Source organism: Cyclopterus lumpus, chromosome 7 (assembly GCF_009769545.1).
Source record: "Cyclopterus lumpus isolate fCycLum1 chromosome 7, fCycLum1.pri, whole genome shotgun sequence".
Taxonomy (NCBI): Eukaryota; Metazoa; Chordata; class Actinopteri; order Perciformes; family Cyclopteridae; genus Cyclopterus; species Cyclopterus lumpus.
Window position 1 is genome coordinate 26,462,024 of NC_046972.1, and position 18,557 is coordinate 26,480,580.

The window sequence follows — 18,557 nt, forward strand, 5'->3', positions numbered from 1 at the left end:
GGTGCCACGGACCACTATTGCCTTGTCTAACAAAACAAGTACAGAGATGAGTCCTTTATCAGCACTAAGGACTAACAAGACCAGTACAGAGATGAGTCCTTTATCAGCACTAAGGACTAACAAAACAAGTACAGAGATGAGTCCTTTATCAGCACTAAGGACTAACAAGACCAGTACAGAGATGAGTCCTTTATCAGCACTAAGGACTAACAAAACAAGTACAGAGATGAGTCCTTTATCAGCACTAAGGACTAACAAGACCAGTACAGAGATGAGTCCTTTATCAGCACTAAGGTCTAATAATACCAGTACAGAGATGAGTCCTTTATCAGCACTAAGGTCTAACAAGACCAGTACAGAGATGAGTCCTTTATCAGCACTGAGGTCTAATAAGACCAGTACAGAGATGAGTCCTTTATCAGCACTAAGGTCTAACAAGACCAGTACAGAGATGAGTCCTTTATCAGCACTAAGGTCTAACAAGACCAGTACAGAGATGAGTCCTACTTTCTCAAGGATCTTAGAGAGGAAGGGAAGGTTAGAGATCGGTCTGTAGTTAGCCAACACCTCTGGATTAAGAGTGGTCTTCTTCAGGAGAGGTTTAATTACAGCTACTTTGAAGGAATGTGGTACATGGCCTGTTAGCAAAGACACATTAACAATATCCAGCAGAGAGGTGCCAATTAAAGGCAACACGTCTTTAAGCAGCCTCGTTGGGATGGGGTCTAAGAGACAGGTAGACGGTTTAGAAGTAGAAACCGTTGAGGACAATTGGTCTAGGTTAATGGGAGAAAAGCTATCCAAATATACACCAGGGCATACAGCCGTTTCCAAGGCCACTCCTCTTGATGACAGATCGGCAGTAGTTGAGGGCAAGAGATCATCAATCTTGCCTCTAATAGTTAACATCTTATCATTGAAGAAGTCCATGAAGTCATTACTACTGAGGTCTATAGGAATACACGGCTCCACAGAGCTGTGACTCTCTGTCAGCCTGGCTACACTATTTAATGTTAAATTAATCTGTATTTCTAATGCTGTTCATTCTGTACACATGACATCTATTGCATCTATCCATCCGGGGAGAGGGATCCTCCTCTGTTGCTCTCCTGAAGGTTTCTTCCCTTTTTTCCATGTGAAAGTTTATTTTTGGGGAGTTTTTCCTGATCCGATGTGAGGTCAAAGGTCAGGGATGTCGTATTTGTACAGATTGTAAAGCCCTCTGAGGGAAATTTGTAATTTGTGATATTGGGCTATACAAAATAAACTGAATTGAATTGAATACTAGTGTAACAAAACAGGATAATTAAATGTGGACTCCTAAATATTAGATCTCTGTCATCTAAAGCTGTATTAGTAAATGATTTAATATCAGACAATCACATTGATTTATTGTGTCTTACTGAAACCTGGCTGAGCCATGAAGAATATGTCAGCCTAAATGAATCAACTCCTCCAAGTCATATTAATACTCACATTCCTCGAGGCACCGGCCGAGGAGGTGGAGTAGCAGCCATCTTTGACTCAAGCCTATTAATGAATCCTAAACCTAAACTAAACTACAACTCATTTGAAAGCCTTGTTCTTAGTCTTTCACATCCAACCTGTAAAACATTACAGCCAATTCTATTTGTTATACTGTACCGGCCACCAGGTCCATATTCAGAATTTATATCTGAATTTTCAGAGTTTTTATCAAGTTTAGTCCTTAAAACTGATAAGGTTATTATTGTAGGAGACTTTAATATTCATGTGGATATTGATAATGATTGCCTTAGTACTGCATTTATCTCATTGTTGGACTCGATTGGCTTCTGTCAGAGAGTACAGAAACCCACTCACTGCTTTGGCCACACCCTCCACCTTGTTCTTACATATGGCATTGACATTGAGCATTTGGAGGTCTTCCCACAGAACCCTCTTCTGTCAGACCATTACCTCATAACTTTTGAGTTTATACTCCCGGAGTATACACCGTTAGTCAAAAGTTTCTACACCAGATGTCTAACTGACAGTGCTGTAGCTAAATTTAAAGAAGAGATTCCTTCTGCATTTGATTCAATACCACGTCTCAATGTGACGGAGGACTCCTGTGCTAACTTTAGTCCGTCCCAGATTGATCATCTTGTCGATAGTGCTACAGGCTCACTGAGAATGACACTAGACTTGATAGCCCCACTGAAGAAAAAGACAGTGAGGCAAAGGAGGTTTGCTCCCTGGTAGAACCCTCAGACCCAAAAACTAAAGCAAACTTCACCAAAGCTTTAAAGTATATGGCGTTCAACCAATCTGTAAGAATCACGCTTAGTTTGGAGAGATAGTCTTAAAACATATAAAAAGGCTCTCCGTAATGCCAGAGCAGCCTATTACTCATCAGTAATAGAGAAACATAAGAACAACCCCAGGTTTCTCTTATTATTAGATTAGATTCAACTTTATTGTCATTGCAAATGTACTAGTACAGAGCAACAAAATGCAGTTTGGCATCTAACCAGAAGTGCAACAGAGTACAACAGTATGTACAGATCATAAAATATGTAATGTAAAAATGAACTACACTTGTTGCATGTACCGTTATCATTAAGGGAGGCAGAGGAATAGCTCTACATGAGACACTCTGAGCAAGAGGGAGAAGGAGAGGAGGAAGACATAGCTAGCTGCTAAGCTAAAGTACGGTAGCTAACGTTACCAGAACTAAACAATGTGAAAATAAGACTATTAGATTTTAGCAATAACTCGCTAAAAGAAGGAGAAATCCAAGTATTTAAATGGTTAAGATGTACAGCAGGTAATCAGCCACATGTACTAAATAATATCACATAATTGGCTTGGTTTAGCTGGACCTCCGAAAATACGCTATCAGAAATCAGACTCTTGTGTTCCACCCACCAAGTGCAGCTCCATCCGGGAACCAGGTCTCTCTGAAGATGTGGGGAAGCCTTGAGTTCTCCGGCGCCATGTTTGTTCACGGTCGTCACCATGTTGTTTCTTTCTCAACCAATGGATTCTAGCTTGAATTAAATTCCAAATTGTAAAGATCTTAAAGGAACAGTACGGAGCATTTAGGTGCATCTATTGGTAGAAATGGTATACGCTGTTAATTAAAGTATGTTTTCTCTTGTGTTGAATCACCTGAAACATTTCCGTGAGCTTACAATGCTTTTCTACAGCAGCCCAGAACGGACAAACCAAATGCCGTAGTTCTACATGGGAGAAGTTCAGTTGGTAGCAACCTCACCACTAGGTGGCGAAAGATCACACACACTTGATATTTAAAATGTTCTTTAAGCACAGGTTAATATTTGCTCTGACTTGGTACATTAAGATCTCAAAATAATGAAGCAAAAAACATATAAATAGGAGTCTGGCAGCAAAATGCCGAATCCCTGTCATGGTAAATGATGGAACATGTAAAATGAAGCAAATGATGAAAAAAAGTAGGTACATGAGTTTTATTGGTTTTATTAGGTGTTCACACCCCATTTGTTTCTCAAAGGTCTGTGCTCCAACTCGGTGCACCCCTCGAACACAAACAGATCTGTCACCTTTATGGCTTTCATCGATACAAAATAATCAGTGTGTTATACTCATTTACAACATGATACTTCACTCCAGCCTTTTGGATCCAGCATGTTAAAACAGCAAGGAGAGAAAAAAACAACAACAATGTCATCACTTTCGTCAAGTCTCACAGTTTGATCATTCAGTCATTTCTCCCTCGCTATAGAACTCAATCAAACTCATCCTATCACCTTGTTTTTTGTTGTTATTGATCTTGCTATGACTTTCATTAAGGAAAAGCAAAAAAATAAAAAGCCAGAGTGTGAATAGCTGTATCAAACCTGTACACTTTTTATATATAAACAGAGTGCGGGGTCGTCTATGTACATGCTACATACTGTCACATACTGAATAAGTAGTCCTTCTGGCCTGAGGAACAGGAAACTCCAATCTACACTCGCAGGCCATCTCCAAAGATACAGTACACGTTGACATGGCAACTGATTGGTTTGTGAACAGTTGTGTGCTTGAAGGATCGACTTTTTAAGTCCTGTTGTTTCTGACAGCCGGTGACAATATCAGCAGGAAGCCACGTGTGTATTGAGTGCTTCAAGCCCTGTTATATCTCAGCGATGTTCACGCCCAGTTTTATAGTTACTACATACTATTCACTGTGAAGTCTGATTGGTCCGACACACTCTCTGGTCCCAATGCTGGCAGCACATGCTATAGTTACTGAATACTTTGTTGTCATTGCCTTCATCTTGTTTGAGGAGCTGAACAGAGTGTTTTAGTGGTCGGAGCTCCAGAGAGTTAGATAGGTAGCTTGTCTTTCTCCGGAGAAGTGGGAAGTGAGGTAGAGAGACTGATAGACCCAGAACGCTGTTCGGCTCATTTTATGTAACCAGTGTAGCAGTAAAGTATGGAGGAATTAGCCAGCTAGCGATCCACTGGGTAGAATCAGCTCTATATCTGAAACCGCTGTAGCATGAAAACATGGTGGAATTAGTTGATGTACTAGTTTGCTAATTCCACCATCCTTTCATGCTACATTGGTTAAATAAAATGAGGAGAACAAAGTTGTCTCTTGTCTGGTGACGATGTTTTTTCCAACGCTGTGACAAGAGTGTACGGATGAGGCTTCCTTCTTTTTTTTTTTTTTACTTGCTGCTTGTTTTAGTCGTGACTGTAAAACCTCCACTCAACAAGCTGTCGTTCGTTGGTTCAGTTTATATGGAGGTCAGCCCGTTGCAGCGGTCATAATGGCAACGCTATACATAAAAAAGGTCCGCCAGTCTAACGATCCTGCTACATGATTCAAATGAGAATGTCCATTCTACTCTTTTATTGGACTAATTGCAGATGTGATGTTTGGTGTAAAAACAAATGTAATAAAGTCATATCTCATGCACAATCTAAACCGACTGGAGGTATTCCTTTTTCCTAGCAGCAGCTTTTCCACATTGTGTTTAATACACAAACATGCTGAAAGAAGAGGAAAAGCAAAGACGATGATGGCCAAATTAAGTGTGAACGGCACAGAAGGCTGACAGGTCGATGCTAAGAAATGATTCTTCTCCTTCACATATATTCTTCTTTTTTTTTAAACCAGCTTTGCAAAAAGGGTTTCAGGGCCATGTTTGACCTCCTCTGCTCTACTGGGAGACAGGCGAGACCAGCATGTACCTCACAGCAAACCACACAAATGACACAAGCAATAAGTCCTGAGCTCAAGGAATGTGCAACACGTCCCCAGCCAGTCGCCACCCTGTTCAAGTGGGAACACAGTAAAGACTGAGAACAGCATCCTGGAATTATCATTGCTTCTCGACAAGTAAAACATTGTACAGATCGAAGAAAAATAAAGTAAAAAGTAAATGCGAGTGAAGTCGGGCGGGAGATGTTCGGGGTTGTCGAATGGTCTACTCGTGATCTAAAAGAGGTAAAAAGAATCAGGTGAACGTTTTCAACATCAACACCTGCACACCACACAACTAATCAAGACAACTTCTGAGTCAAAGGCAAAAGAGGGAACATCTAAGAATAACGTGAGGGTTTGCCCACTTCCTTTACGCCTCCGTCCTCACAGGTTGTCTTTCTCGTGGACTGGAAGAGTCTCCACAAGACAAATGGTCTGGAAATATTTTCATTGTACTGAAGTATAGTGTCAAAGTTCATTGGGGAAGGTACACTCTTAGAAATATAGGGTTACAAAGGGTTCTTCCTGAAGGGCTGAGGTTCTACCCAGAACCATTATTTTTGAGGAGAGGGCTAAACCGTAACCCCTACTCCCTTAAGGGAACTTCCCTCGACAACATCGCCAGCACAGACATCCCTTCCTCTGGAAATGTAAACACCCTGTTGTGGACATTTTACACTACTGAAATAAATTACTGAATATATGTTGAAAATATAATTAACTGAGTTATCGCCGGCTGCAGCACGATTGTAGTACTCTTCTGTTTATCAAGTTAGTTTCAAATACAATTCCAGGTTTCTTTGTGACATTAAGAGTTTCATTTTCAACGCCCACAATCCAGAACCCCCCCCCCAAAAAAAAAACCTCAACCAGGATTGTTGTGGGTTGCACTGCAGCCTTTTGGATAAAACATTGGAATATAAAAAAGGTTCTCTGTAGAACCCCTTGGACTGGATCTAGAACAAAAAAAGGGTTCTCCATAGAAACCTTTTTTAGTCAGGGTTTTACCCTGGTTGATTATCGAGGGAACCCTTGGTTTATAAAAGGGTATTAATAGAACCCCCTGTGTGGGTGGGTTTTTATTATCCAAGATCAGGACCATACTTCCAGAGAGTATTCTGGGTTGGAACCATTCCACCATAGAAGGGTTCTCTGTAGATCCTCTAATCGAGGCGTCTTACAGATGGTTCTAGGTGTAACCCTTTCCTGGTGGTACCTTTACAAAAGGTTCTACCATGAACAAAAAAAGGGTTCTCCAATAAGGACAAGCCAAAGAACCATGTGTGGTTCTAGTTAGAACCTTTATTTCTAAGAGTGTAAACACATCTGTCCTTTATGGTTAGTGAGTTGTTGTTTTTTTGGTTTGTTATTTGATTCTTCTTCACTCTCAAATCTGGCAGGTTCTCTACTTCCTGACGCCACTCGGACCTCTACTGGACAATAAGGTGCTAAAGGTTCCCTAAACTCACACTCTTAACTTTCGAGTGAATCACAAGAGTGTGTGTGTGTATTAAAGAGAGAGAGATGAGAGAGTTTGTGTATTTGTGTTGCTCTAAAAGATAAATAAAGGGCAGAGAGGTTCGCCGAGGGTTCAGGTGCAATATTCTACAGCTCAGTCTCTTTATGTACAACAGAACAGAGCTCAAGAGAATGTCTTCTTTGTTTCTGTTGTTGTTCCTTTACTTCTTCCTCCTTTTCTTTTACCTCTTCATCTTCTACTTCTTCCTCCTTCTTCCTCACAGCTCGCTGATGCAGCAAGTTCTGTTCCAAAAGTCCTCAGCGCTGCCCTCTTTTGGACAGCAGCGGTCGTAGCAGCAAGGAGAATCCTGAACTCTGAGGGTTGTTGTCACGCACAAATGTGACACTTAACTTGTGTGTTTTGTTGTTGCTACACGTGTGTGTGTGTTTCTTCTTCAGTGTGTGTGTGTGTCGCTCCTTCAGTGTGTATGTCGCTCCTTCAGTGTGTGTGTGTCGTTCCTTCAGTGTGTGTGTGCGTCGCTCCTTCAATGTGTATGTGTGGGTCGATCCTTCAGTGTGTGTGTGTATCGCTCCTTCAGTGTGTGTGTGTGTGTATCGCTCCTTCAGTGTGTGTGTGTGTGTGTGTGTCGCTCCTTCAGTGTGTAGGTGTGTGTGTCGCTCCTTCAGTGTGTAGGTGTGTGTGTGTCGCTCCTTCAGTGTGTGTGTGTGTGTGTCGCTCCTTCAGTGTGTAGGTGTGTGTGTGTCGCTCCTTCAGTTTGTGTGTGTGTGTGTGTGTCGCTCCTTCAGTGTGTAGGTGTGTGTGTGTGTGTCGCTCCTTCAGTGTGTAGGTGTGTGTGTGTGTGTCGCTCCTTCAGTTTGTGTGTGTGTGGTCTGACAGGACGGATCCACATGTCCTCCTCACTTCAGCACCGCCGACACTAAAACAACACACTCTGCCTCCTGCTCTTCCCCTGGGCTGAGAGAGAGAGAGATGAGTAAAGAGAGAGAGACAGAGAGAGAGAGAGATGAGTAAAGAGAGAGAGACAGAGAGAGAGAGAGAGAGAGAGAGAGAGAGAGATGAGTAAAGAGAGAGAGAGACAGAGAAAGAGAGAGAGAGAGACAGACGTGAAAAAAGGTTCCACTTCATTAAATAGATTATTTCATTATTATTTCATTAAAGCAGAAACACAGAACAAACTCTTTCTGGGCAAAAGCAGCAAACAATCTAATTGGAGAAGCAGAGGTCACGACCCCAGAGTCCTTGACCTTTACTCAAACTTAAGCTGAGCAATGCAAATCTTACTTTTTAGTAAAAAAAATTAAATTCATACATTTATATACTATAAATAGATTTCACACACAACTAATAAAGAAGAACGAACAACGAGCTGCAGTGAGATCAGTCATGTGAAGATGATGACGATGATTTGTGAGCCCAAAGTTAAAGATTTGCTGCTTTCAGCCAGGAAGCGTTAGAGCGTTCAATATCAATCATCAATTGCATTTCTACGATCAGATTCTTCCAAAACATCTGGATAGGTTACTTCCAGACTAGATTACTGCAACTCCTTATTATCAGGCTGCTCTAATAAGTCTCTTAAGTCCCTCCAGTTGATCCAGAATGCTGCAGCTCGTGTACTCACAAAAACTAAGAAAAGAGATCACATGACTCCTGTATTAGCTGCTCTGCACTGGCTCCCTGTAAAATCAACACATTTAAAATTCTTCTCCTCACCTACAAAGCCTTGATTGGTGATGCACCATCATATCTTAAGGAGCTTGTAGTACCATATTGCCCCACTAGAGAGCTGCGCTCACTAAATGCGGGGCTACTTGTGGTTCCTAGAGTCCTAAAAAGTAGGATGGGAGCCAGAGCCTTCAGTTATCAAGCTCCTCTTTTATGGAACCAGCTTCCACTTTCAGTCCTGGAGGCAGACACAGTCACCTCATTTAAGAATAGACTTAAGACTTTCCTCTTTAATAGTGCTTATAGTTAGGGCTGAATCAGGTTTGCCCTGGTCCAGCCCCTTGATATGCTGCTATAGGCTTATAGGCTGCTGGGGGATGTTTTAGGATACACTGAGCACCTATCTCCTCTTCTCTCTCTCCTTATGGATGAATTTACATCTCTCCATTGCACCTTATTAACTCTGCTTCCTCCCCGGAGTCGTTGTGACTTCACGTCTCATAGGGTCCATTGGACCTGGAGGTGTCTGATGCTGGTGAGCCGGCCTCCCATTGGCCCCGCCCCCCCTCCTCTCTACCTCCTTCTGTTTCATGGATTGGAGTTCCATTCATACATTGTCATATTCATGTAATGTGTTTATGTAACTCTGTAACTCTGTTCATCTGGTCACATGACATCTATTCATCTGTCCATCCGGGGAGAGGGATCCTCCTCTGTTGCTCTCCTGAAGGTTTCTTCACTTTTTTCCCTGTCAAAGGTTATTTTTGGGGAGTTTTTCCTGATCCGATGTGAGGTCAAAGGTCAGGGATGTTGTATGTGTACAGATTGTAAAGCCCTCTGAGGGGAGTTTGTAATTTTGGGCTATACAAAATAAACTGAATTGAATTGAAAGCTAAAATCACACAAACACACTACAGTACACACACACACACACACACTTACAGACACAGAAGGCTACATCTCTCGCTGCAGGAACCTGAACAGGACTACAAATGAAAACAATCAAAGAGCTGCAGTGCATTATGATTTCATATCAGAATGGCTCACGATGAGATGAAGAGGAGTGAAGACGAGGCCGGGGCTTGAAATGTGACTAACAAAGACACGATGGGAAGTGAAACGTACCAGCGTTTAGTCCAGTGCAGCAAACATTGAGTGGGAAGAAAAGAGGGAGGGGCCAGAGGACAGACAGAATGAAGAGATTTACCAGAGCGGTCGGGCCATCAGCCAATAGGAGTGGAGGACAGATTGTGACTCTGAGCCCTGGGATTGGCTGCTTCTCTCTGGAAGTACTGCGAGGGCGCTGAACCCAGCTTATGGGCTGTCGCTTTTTTAGGGTTAGAGGTAGGGGGGGTGGGGGGGAATTTTAGTATTCCTTTTGTGGAGGAGGGCACACACAAGGAGAAGATGAACGGAAGAGGAGAAGGGACAGTTTATCAGAACATGACAGAAAGGACAAAGACTCTGAAGTCAACCAACAGATTACAGAGAGTCACCAGGACTCCGTGAAGCATGAAAGTCTGCACATAGGGAGGGAGGGAGGGGAGGGAGGGGGGGGGGGGGGGGGGGGAAGGAGGAGACAAGCAGTCTATTCTGAAGACGGGAAAGCCTTAATGAACGGAAGTCAACGAGGAGAGATGGTTTATGCTGCGTTCACACCAAAAGCTTTGCGAATATTCGCTTTACTCGCGTCAGTTTATTCGCCAGACAAGTTGTGTTCATTTGCGTCTTTCGCAACCATTTGCGAAAAGGGGCCGTGGCTTATCTCCATGGCTTGTCTCCGTAAAAACAATTACAACATTACATTACATGTCATTTAGCTGACGCTTTTATCCAAAGCGACTTACAATAAGTGCATTAAACCATGAGTCCAAACTCAGAACAACAAGAATCAAGCAAGTACAATTTCTTCAATAACGTTAAACTACAAAGTGCTATCAGTAAGAGACATTTAAGTGCTCCTAAAGTGTTAAACTACAAAGTGCTATCAGTAAGAGACATTTAAGTGCTCCTAAAGTGTTAAACTACAAAGTGCTATCAGTAAGAGACATTTAAGTGCTACTAGAGTGTTAAACTACAAAGTGCTATCAGTAAGGGACATTTAAGTGCTACTAAAGTGCTACTACGGCGCTACCCTCCCTATTCAAGGTATAGTCGAAAAAGATGTGTTTTTAGTTTGAGCCGGAAGATGTAGAGACTATCTGCTGTCCTGATGTCAATGGGGAGCTCGTTCCACCAATGAGGAGCCAGCACAGCAAACAGTCGTGATTTTGTTGAATGTTTAGCTCGAAGTGAAGGAGCTACAAGCTGATTGGCTGAAGCCGAGCGAAGTGAACAAGCTGGGGTGTGAGGTTAGACCATGTCCTGGGTGTGAGGTTAGACCATGTCCTGGATGTGAGGTTAGACCATGTCCTGGGTGTGATGTTAGACCATGTCCTGGATGTAGACTGGACCCGATCTGTTCGCAGCACGGTACGCAAGTACCAATGTTTTGAAGCGGATGCTGCGGCCACCGGTAACCAGTGAAGGTCGCGGAGGAGCGGAGGATTGTGGGTAAATTTCGGGAGGTTGAAGACCAGTCGAGAAGCTGCATTCTGGATGAGCTGTAGAGGTCGAATGGCATTAGCAGGTAGACCTGAAGGAGGGAGTTGCAATAGTCTAGCCGTGAGATGACCAGAACCTAGACCAGAACCTGGACCAGAACCTGTGCCGCCTTCTGAGTGAGGAGGGGTAGTATTCTCCCGATGTTGTACAGCATGTACCTACAGGAGCATGTTGTCGTGGTGATGTAGGCAGTCAGGGAGAGTTGACTGTCGAGTGTCACACCGAGGTTCCTGGCAGTCGGAGTCGGAGCCAGCACAGTTATAATTTCCTCCATCCACCACGGAAGAAATAACCACTAGTTCTGCTTTATACTTGTTGTGGACATCCCATAAACATCGGAACATCTAACGACCTGGTGTCTGGGTTCATAACCCGTAGGCTCACACAGCTCGGTGACTCCATCTCAATAACTTCCGCTTCCAGCACTACTAGAGCACTCGCGTCTGTGCATTGACTTTGCATGGGATCTACTCGCGAGAAACATTCGCAACGCGTTTGGTGTGAACGCCCCATTACGAGATGCTGTATACGTCTCTGGTGTCGACCTGTCAATCAGCCTGTAGCCCCGCCCTAAATCATCTCCTGCTTTATGGTCTGTTTGACTCTAAATGACCATAATTTACTAAATGAACATCATTCTGTATTGAAGAAGACTTGAAACTAGAGATTGAGACCAAAAACTAATGTTTACAATGTTTACTGAGGGAATACATCAAGAGAAGTAGAGTCATTTATATAGACTTCTATACAACCAGAGGAGTCGCCCCCTGGTGGTCAGGAGAGAGAATGCAGCTTTAACACATGAAGCATAGACTTCTATACAACCAGAGGAGTCGCCCCCTGGTGGTCAGTAGAGAAAATGCAGCTTTAACACATGAAGCATAGACTTCTATACAACCAGAGGAGTCGCCCCCTGGTGGTCAGGAGAGAGAATGCAGCTTTAACACATGAAGAATAGACTTCTATACAACCAGAGGAGTCGCCCCCTGGTGGTCAGTAGAGAGAATGCAGCTTTAACACATAAAGCATAGACTTCTATACAACCAGAGGAGTCGCCCCCTGGTGGTCAGTAGAGAGAATGCAGCTTTAACACATGAAGCATAGACTTCTATACAACCAGAGGAGTCGCCCCCTGGTGGTCAGGAGAGAGAATGCAGCTTTAACACATGACTTCTATACAACCAGAGGAGCATAGTCAAGGTGACGGCCATGCTGGCGAGGGTGACGTAAAAGGTGTAGTTCACTGAAGGATTTCACCAAACACTAGATTATACATATATATTGACAGACTTCACATGTGTAATTCATGGCACAATTCAAACGGGACCAAATAATATTTGTCTCACAACGTTGACTACCGTGCACATCTCTTCTGAAATAAGCCTCCATGTTGGCCCACCTGAAGCGGCGGGACTAAGCCTCCTAATCTCCTAACCACACAGGGAATTCCCCTCTCTCCATCTTTGTATTGTGGAGGACTTACTTGACTCAGGGTAGACTGATGATCTCTTCCCCGGATCTTTCTGGAGCTGAATGCCTTTTACAGAGAAGATGGATGCGGCTGAAAAACAACGAGATGTTGGGTTGAGACGTTTGTTTTGGACGCTCCACGTTGAGCGTTCAGTGCGTCGGACTGCGTGTGAACTCACTGTCGGCCAGCGTCTGAAGCTGCTCCCCGAAACACTTGAAGTACGAGTGAGTGAGAGCTTCCTCGGCCGAGACTCGCTTCTTAGCCTCAAACTGCGTGGAGGTAAGAGGGGTGGGGTTGAAGACCGGGTTGTACGTTGCATTTTTCTATCCTTTAAACAGTTACTTTAAAAGTGTTTATCCAGAAATGTTCGTCACCTGAAGAAGCACTGAGAGCAGGTCGTGTCCGTCGTTGTCTATCCTGAGACACAGAGAGAGAGAGGGGGGGGGGGGGGACAATTGTGTTCAACTAAAAAGCTCCTTTTAACACACACACACACACACACACACACACACACACACACACACACACACACACACACACACACACACACACACACACACACACACACACACACACACACACACACACACACACACACACACACACACACACACACACACACACACACACACACACACCCACACACACACACACACACACACACACACACACACACACACACACACACACACACACACACACACACACACACACACACACACACACACACACACACACACCTGGGCGCATGGTTGATGAGCGGCTCTGCGCGGTATCGGGGGAAATTGTAGGTTTTAAACTCCTCACTGGTGGTGATGCCGGGCCAAGTCTCTTCTGTGGGAGTACCTGTGTAACACAAAGAGGATTGTTTAACTAACACACACAACACACAACACACACACACGTGCGCGCGTGCACGTTTGTGTGCCTCACCGAGGATGCGGAATATGAGGTGAAGCTCGTCCTCCACAGTCGATCCGGGAAAGAGAGGTCTGCCGGTGATCATCTCGTAAAAGATGCAGCCCACTCCCCTGGAGGAGGAAACAGGAAACAGACATTCAGGGGACGTCTTGTGTATTTTGTTGTTCGGATGTTCTCCCCTATTGGAAAATCATCTCTGTGGTGTGAATGAAGCTAAGAAGTCTGCGTCAGTTGTGAATTTAACAAGAATATGTTTACATTGAGCGAAAGATTCGCGATGGGGGTAAATGAAGGCTCTCCAGGGAGTACGTGTGATTTGTAAAATATATATTTAAAATTAGCAAACATAAAAAAAATGTATTTAATAAATATTCAATAAAATATAAGTGTAATTTCATAAAAGTAATTGTATACATTCTATATTAGATCAGACAGCGCTGTGTTACATATATTTTTCAACCAAAAATGCTTTGCACTGGTTCGGGGTACTAAAAAAGGTTGAGAACCAGTCATCTATGGTGTAAAAAAAAAAAAAAACATTGAGGAAGTTCAGCAATGTCGATTCGGTTTCCCGGTTCCTGGCGGTCGATGTGCGTCTGCTCACCACATGTCGATGGGTGTGGAGTACTCGGTGGAGCCCAGAAGAACGTCCGGCGGCCGGTACCACAGGGTCACCACCTCGTTGGAGTAGGTCTTCGTGGGAACGGACTTGGCTCGAGCCAATCCTGAATTCAAACACAGACAAAAGACATTAACTCACGTGGATGTTGCTTCATCTATTTTCTTTCCCACGATGAGGACTTGCAGCACTGGAGTTTGTGCAACGTGTTCTGATCGTGACCTGAGGAGCGCGCTGTTGAGTCACAGTGCTTCCTCTTGGGTTGCACACTGGAGAGGTTTGCCTTCATGGCTTTCTGCCAGAAAAGCTTTATTTTAACCCAGTCCTGCGGCTGTTTTAGTTCAAAAGTAGGACCGGATTGTGAGGAGTAAAGCTCTGACTGTTGTTTGTGCTTGTGCACCAAACAGCAGTTCAGAGTATCCGGCCTTCTTGGAGTCGATGGAAGGGGTCCTGGAAAGGGCGCCGCCTGCCGACTCCATAGTTCTCCTGGGATACTTTAGCGCTCACGTGGGCAATGACAGAGAAACCTGGCGGGGGTGATTGGGAGGAACGGCTTGCCCGATCTGAACCCGAGTGGGTTCTCATTATTGGACTTCTGTGCTAGCCACGGTTTGTCCAAAACGAACACTATGTTCGAACATAAAGGTACCAGAACACCTTAGGCCGGAGATCAATAATCTACGATGATTTGAGTCAGAGTGGACTCTGAGTGCATGTTTAAAGTCTCTATTGTGGATGCGGACGCTAGGACGCTATTGTGGCGGGGGAGGCCATGGAGAAGGACTTTAGCGATAGGGTAAGGAGATGAGGTTCCTCCTTAGGGCTCAGTCTTAGAGATAGGGTAAGGAGATGAGTTTCCTCTGTAGGGCTCAGCCTTAGAGATAGGGTAAGGAGATAAGTTTCCTCCTTAGGGCTCAGCCTTAGAGATAGGGTAAGGAGATGAGTTTCCTCTGTAGGACTCAGCCTTAGAGATAGGGTAAGGAGATGAGTTTCCTCCGTAGGGCTCAGTCTTAGAGATAGGGTAAGGAGATGAGTTTCCTCTGTAGGGCTCAGCCTTAGAGATAGGGTAAGGAGATGAGTTCCTCTGTAGGGCTCAGCCTTAGAGATAGGGTAAGGAGATAAGTTTCCTCCTTAGGACTCAGCCTTAGAGATAGGGTAAGGAGATAAGTTTCCTCCTTAGGGCTCAGCCTTAGAGATAGGGTAAGGAGATAAGTTTCCTCCTTAGGGCTCAGCCTTAGAGATAGGGTAAGGAGATGAGTTTCCTCTGTAGCGCTCAGCCTTAGAGATAGGGTAAGGAGATGAGTTCCTCTGTAGGACTCAGCCTTAGAGATAGGGTAAGGAGATGAGTTTCCTCCTTAGGGCTCAGCCTTAGAGATAGGGTAAGGAGATGAGTTTCCTCCTTAGGGCTCAGCCTTAGAGATAGGGTAAGGAGATGAGTTTCCTCCTTAGGGCTCAGCCTTAGAGATAGGGTAAGGAGATGAGTTTCCTCTGTAGGGCTCAGTCTTAGAGATAGGGTAAGGAGATGAGTTTCCTCTGTAGGACTCAGCCTTAGAGATAGGGTAAGGAGATGAGTTTCCTCCTTAGGGCTCAGTCTTAGAGATAGGGTAAGGAGATGAGTTTCCTCTGTAGGGCTCAGTCTTAGAGATAGAGTAAGGAGATGAGTTTCCTCTGTAGGGCTCAGCCTTAGAGATAGGGTAAGGAGATGAGTTTCCTCCTTAGGGCTCAGCCTTAGAGATAGGGTAAGGAGATGAGGTTCCTCCTTAGGGCTCAGCCTTAGAGATAGGGTAAGGAGATGAGGTTCCTCCGTAGGGCTCAGCCTTAGAGATAGGGTAAGGAGATGAGGTTCCTCTGTAGGGCTCAGCCTTAGAGATAGGGTAAGGAGATGAGTTTCCTCCTTAGGGCTCAGCCTTAGAGATAGGGTAAGGAGATGAGGTTCCTCCGTAGGGCTCAGCCTTAGAGATAGGGTAAGGAGATGAGTTTCCTCTGTAGGGCTCAGTCTTAGAGATAGGGTAAGGAGATGAGGTTCCTCCGTAGGGCTCAGCCTTAGAGATAGGGTAAGGAGATGAGTTTCCTCTGTAGGGCTCAGCCTTAGAGATAGGGTAAGGAGCTCGGCCATCAGGAGGGAACTTGGAGTTGTGGCGCTACTCTTTCGTGTCGAAAGGAGACGACCCCGGATCTCCTTGCTGTCGGGCGCGAAGTGACAAAGGCTGTTTTCAATTTATGTACTACTTTACAGCCACTCTCCATGCACCTCTCTGAAGCGCCAGAGATGTCCACGAGTTGGTGTCAATTTCCCTTTTCTTAAGGTTTCTCTTGATCGTGTCTTTATAGCGGAGCCGAGGGCGGCCACGATGTCTCTTGCCACGATGTCTCTTGCCACGATGTCTCTTGCCAGATGGTAGCAGCGAGAAGAGAATCTGCTTCGGCAGGCGATGGGTTGGCATTCTCAGAAGGTGTACTGTCCAGCGGAGATTCTTTCTGATGAGGAGGTCTTCCATAGAATGGAGTCCTGTCCTCTTGATAATCTCTGTGTTAGTCACCTTGTCCTGCCATTTGATTTTCAAAATTGACCGCAAATGTCTCATCATAAAAGCGTGTAGCTTCTTCTCTTGGCTCCTGTACACTGTCCATGTCTCAGCCCCGTACAGCAGGGTGGAAATTATGATCGCTCTGTAGATTTTCCCTTTTACTCTTGCGGACACATGATGGTTGTTCCAGAGTCTTTCGCGAAGACGACCAAAGGACATGCTAGCCTTTGACATCCTCTTTTGTATCTCAGTTTCTATTCGGCCATCTCCTACTATTGTGCTGCCGGATAAGTGGCTGATATTGGATGGATGGATGGTATTACTACGGTGAGTTCAGTGGGGGTTTTACCAAAGTCTGCCAGTTTGAGTTCTCCTTTTTCATTGATGAGCAGGTTCTGGGGTTTGAGGTCTCTGTGGAGAACCTTTCTCCTGTGGCAGTACGCCAGACCTCGTAACAGCTGGAACAGGAAGATCTGGAGAGGAGGTGGCAGGAAATGACACATTAGAATTAGAATATATTTTGTTATAAAAAGTAAATCACTGAGATTATTCTTTATTACAGTTCTTGAAAATATGATTTAATTCAACAGCAGTTCTTTTGTTCCAGATGTTTTACTTCCACCTACCTTCACATTGTGGACGCTCATGATGCTTCCACAGTCATCCATGTACTGTTTCAGGTCTTTCTCCTGAAGGACACAAGGACAGACAGAAAGACAGAAAGACATAGAGAAAGACAGGAAGACAGAAATAGAGAACGAAAGGCAGGAAAAAAGAAAGACAGACAAAAATAAAGAGAGACATAATATTTAGATTACACTGTCGAAAGACACACGTGCGCGCCACATCTCCAAACATCAGCTTTTTCAACTTGCTTGGCAAAGGTGTCAGATGTGGTCTCTCTGGCTACAGGGTTAGGGTTTAGCTCTCCTAACAGCAGCAGTCTGCATGTGGTCTCTCTGGCTACAGGGTTAGGGTTTAGCTCTCCTAACAGCAGCAGTCTGCATGTGGTCTCTCCGGCTACAGGGTTAGGGTTTAGCTCTCCTAACAGCAGCAGTCTGCATGTGGTCTCTCCGACTACAGGGTTAGGGTTTAGCTCTCCTAACAGCAGCAGTCTGCATGTGGTCTCTCCGGCTACAGGGTTAGGGTTTAGCTCTCCTAACAGCAGCAGTCTGCATGTGGTCTCTCCGGCTACAGGGTTAGGGTTTAGCTCTCCTAACAGCAGCAGTCTGCATGTGGTCTCTCCGGCTACAGGGTTAGGGTTTAGCTCTCCTAACAGCAGCAGTCTGCATGTGGTCTCTCCGGCTACAGGGTTAGGGTTTAGCTCTCCTAACAGCAGCAGTCTGCATGTGGTCTCTCCGGCTACAGGGTTAGGGTTTAGCTCTCCTAACAGCAGCAGTCTGCATGTGGTCTCTCCGGCTACAGGGTTAGGGTTTAGCTCTCCTAACAGCAGAAGTCTGCATGTGGTCTCTCCGGCTACAGGGTTAGGGTTTAGCTCTCCTAACAGCAGCAGTCTGCATGTGGTCTCTCCGGCTACAGGGTCAAAGCCCCTTGAGCTCCAGCATCGGTGATGCTTTTGCTGTGGCCATAGTGGGCAAAACATTCACCCTCAAACATGGCTACAAGGTGGATAGTGAGGAACAACACACACACACACACACACACACACACACACTCACCAGGTACTCAAACACCAGAGTCAGGCACTTGTCCGTGTGGATGATGTCATGAAGGGTGACGATATTTGCGTGCTTTAAGTCTTTCAGCAGAGACACTAGAAGAGACACACACATCAAAGAAACATTAGACACACATTAGAGACACATCAGAGACACATCAGAGACACATCAGAGACACATTAGAGACACACACATCAGAGACACATTAGAGACACATCAGAGACACATTAGAGACACATCAGACACACACATCAAAGAAACATTAGACACACATTAGAGACACACACCAGAGACACATCAGACACACACCAGAGACACATCAGACACACATTAGAGACACATCAGACACACACATCAAAGAAACATTAGACACACATTAGAGACACACAC

General features: G+C 44.7%; 1 protein-coding gene across 2 annotated transcripts in view; it reads right to left on the reverse strand.

Moving 5' to 3' along the window:
- Positions 1-3,455: 3,455 nt before the first annotated feature.
- LOC117733533 (cyclin-dependent kinase 17-like) overlaps positions 3,456-18,557 on the reverse strand; it is a 60,387-nt gene continuing 45,285 nt past the window's right edge. Inside the window, exons 7-16 of one of the 2 annotated variants that reach the window (XM_034537270.1) lie at positions 18,168-18,262; positions 17,115-17,177; positions 16,838-16,961; positions 13,946-14,066; positions 13,354-13,451; positions 13,161-13,266; positions 12,795-12,837; positions 12,599-12,689; positions 12,433-12,510; positions 3,456-7,634 (exon numbers count right to left, since the gene is read on the reverse strand). In XM_034537270.1, the coding sequence (XP_034393161.1) occupies positions 7,597-7,634; positions 12,433-12,510; positions 12,599-12,689; positions 12,795-12,837; positions 13,161-13,266; positions 13,354-13,451; positions 13,946-14,066; positions 16,838-16,961; positions 17,115-17,177; positions 18,168-18,262 (857 nt within the window). In that variant the 3' untranslated portion in view covers positions 3,456-7,596. The remainder of the gene's footprint in view (positions 7,635-12,432; positions 12,511-12,598; positions 12,690-12,794; positions 12,838-13,160; positions 13,267-13,353; positions 13,452-13,945; positions 14,067-16,837; positions 16,962-17,114; positions 17,178-18,167; positions 18,263-18,557) is intronic. The other variant, XM_034537271.1, reaches the window with a different exon arrangement.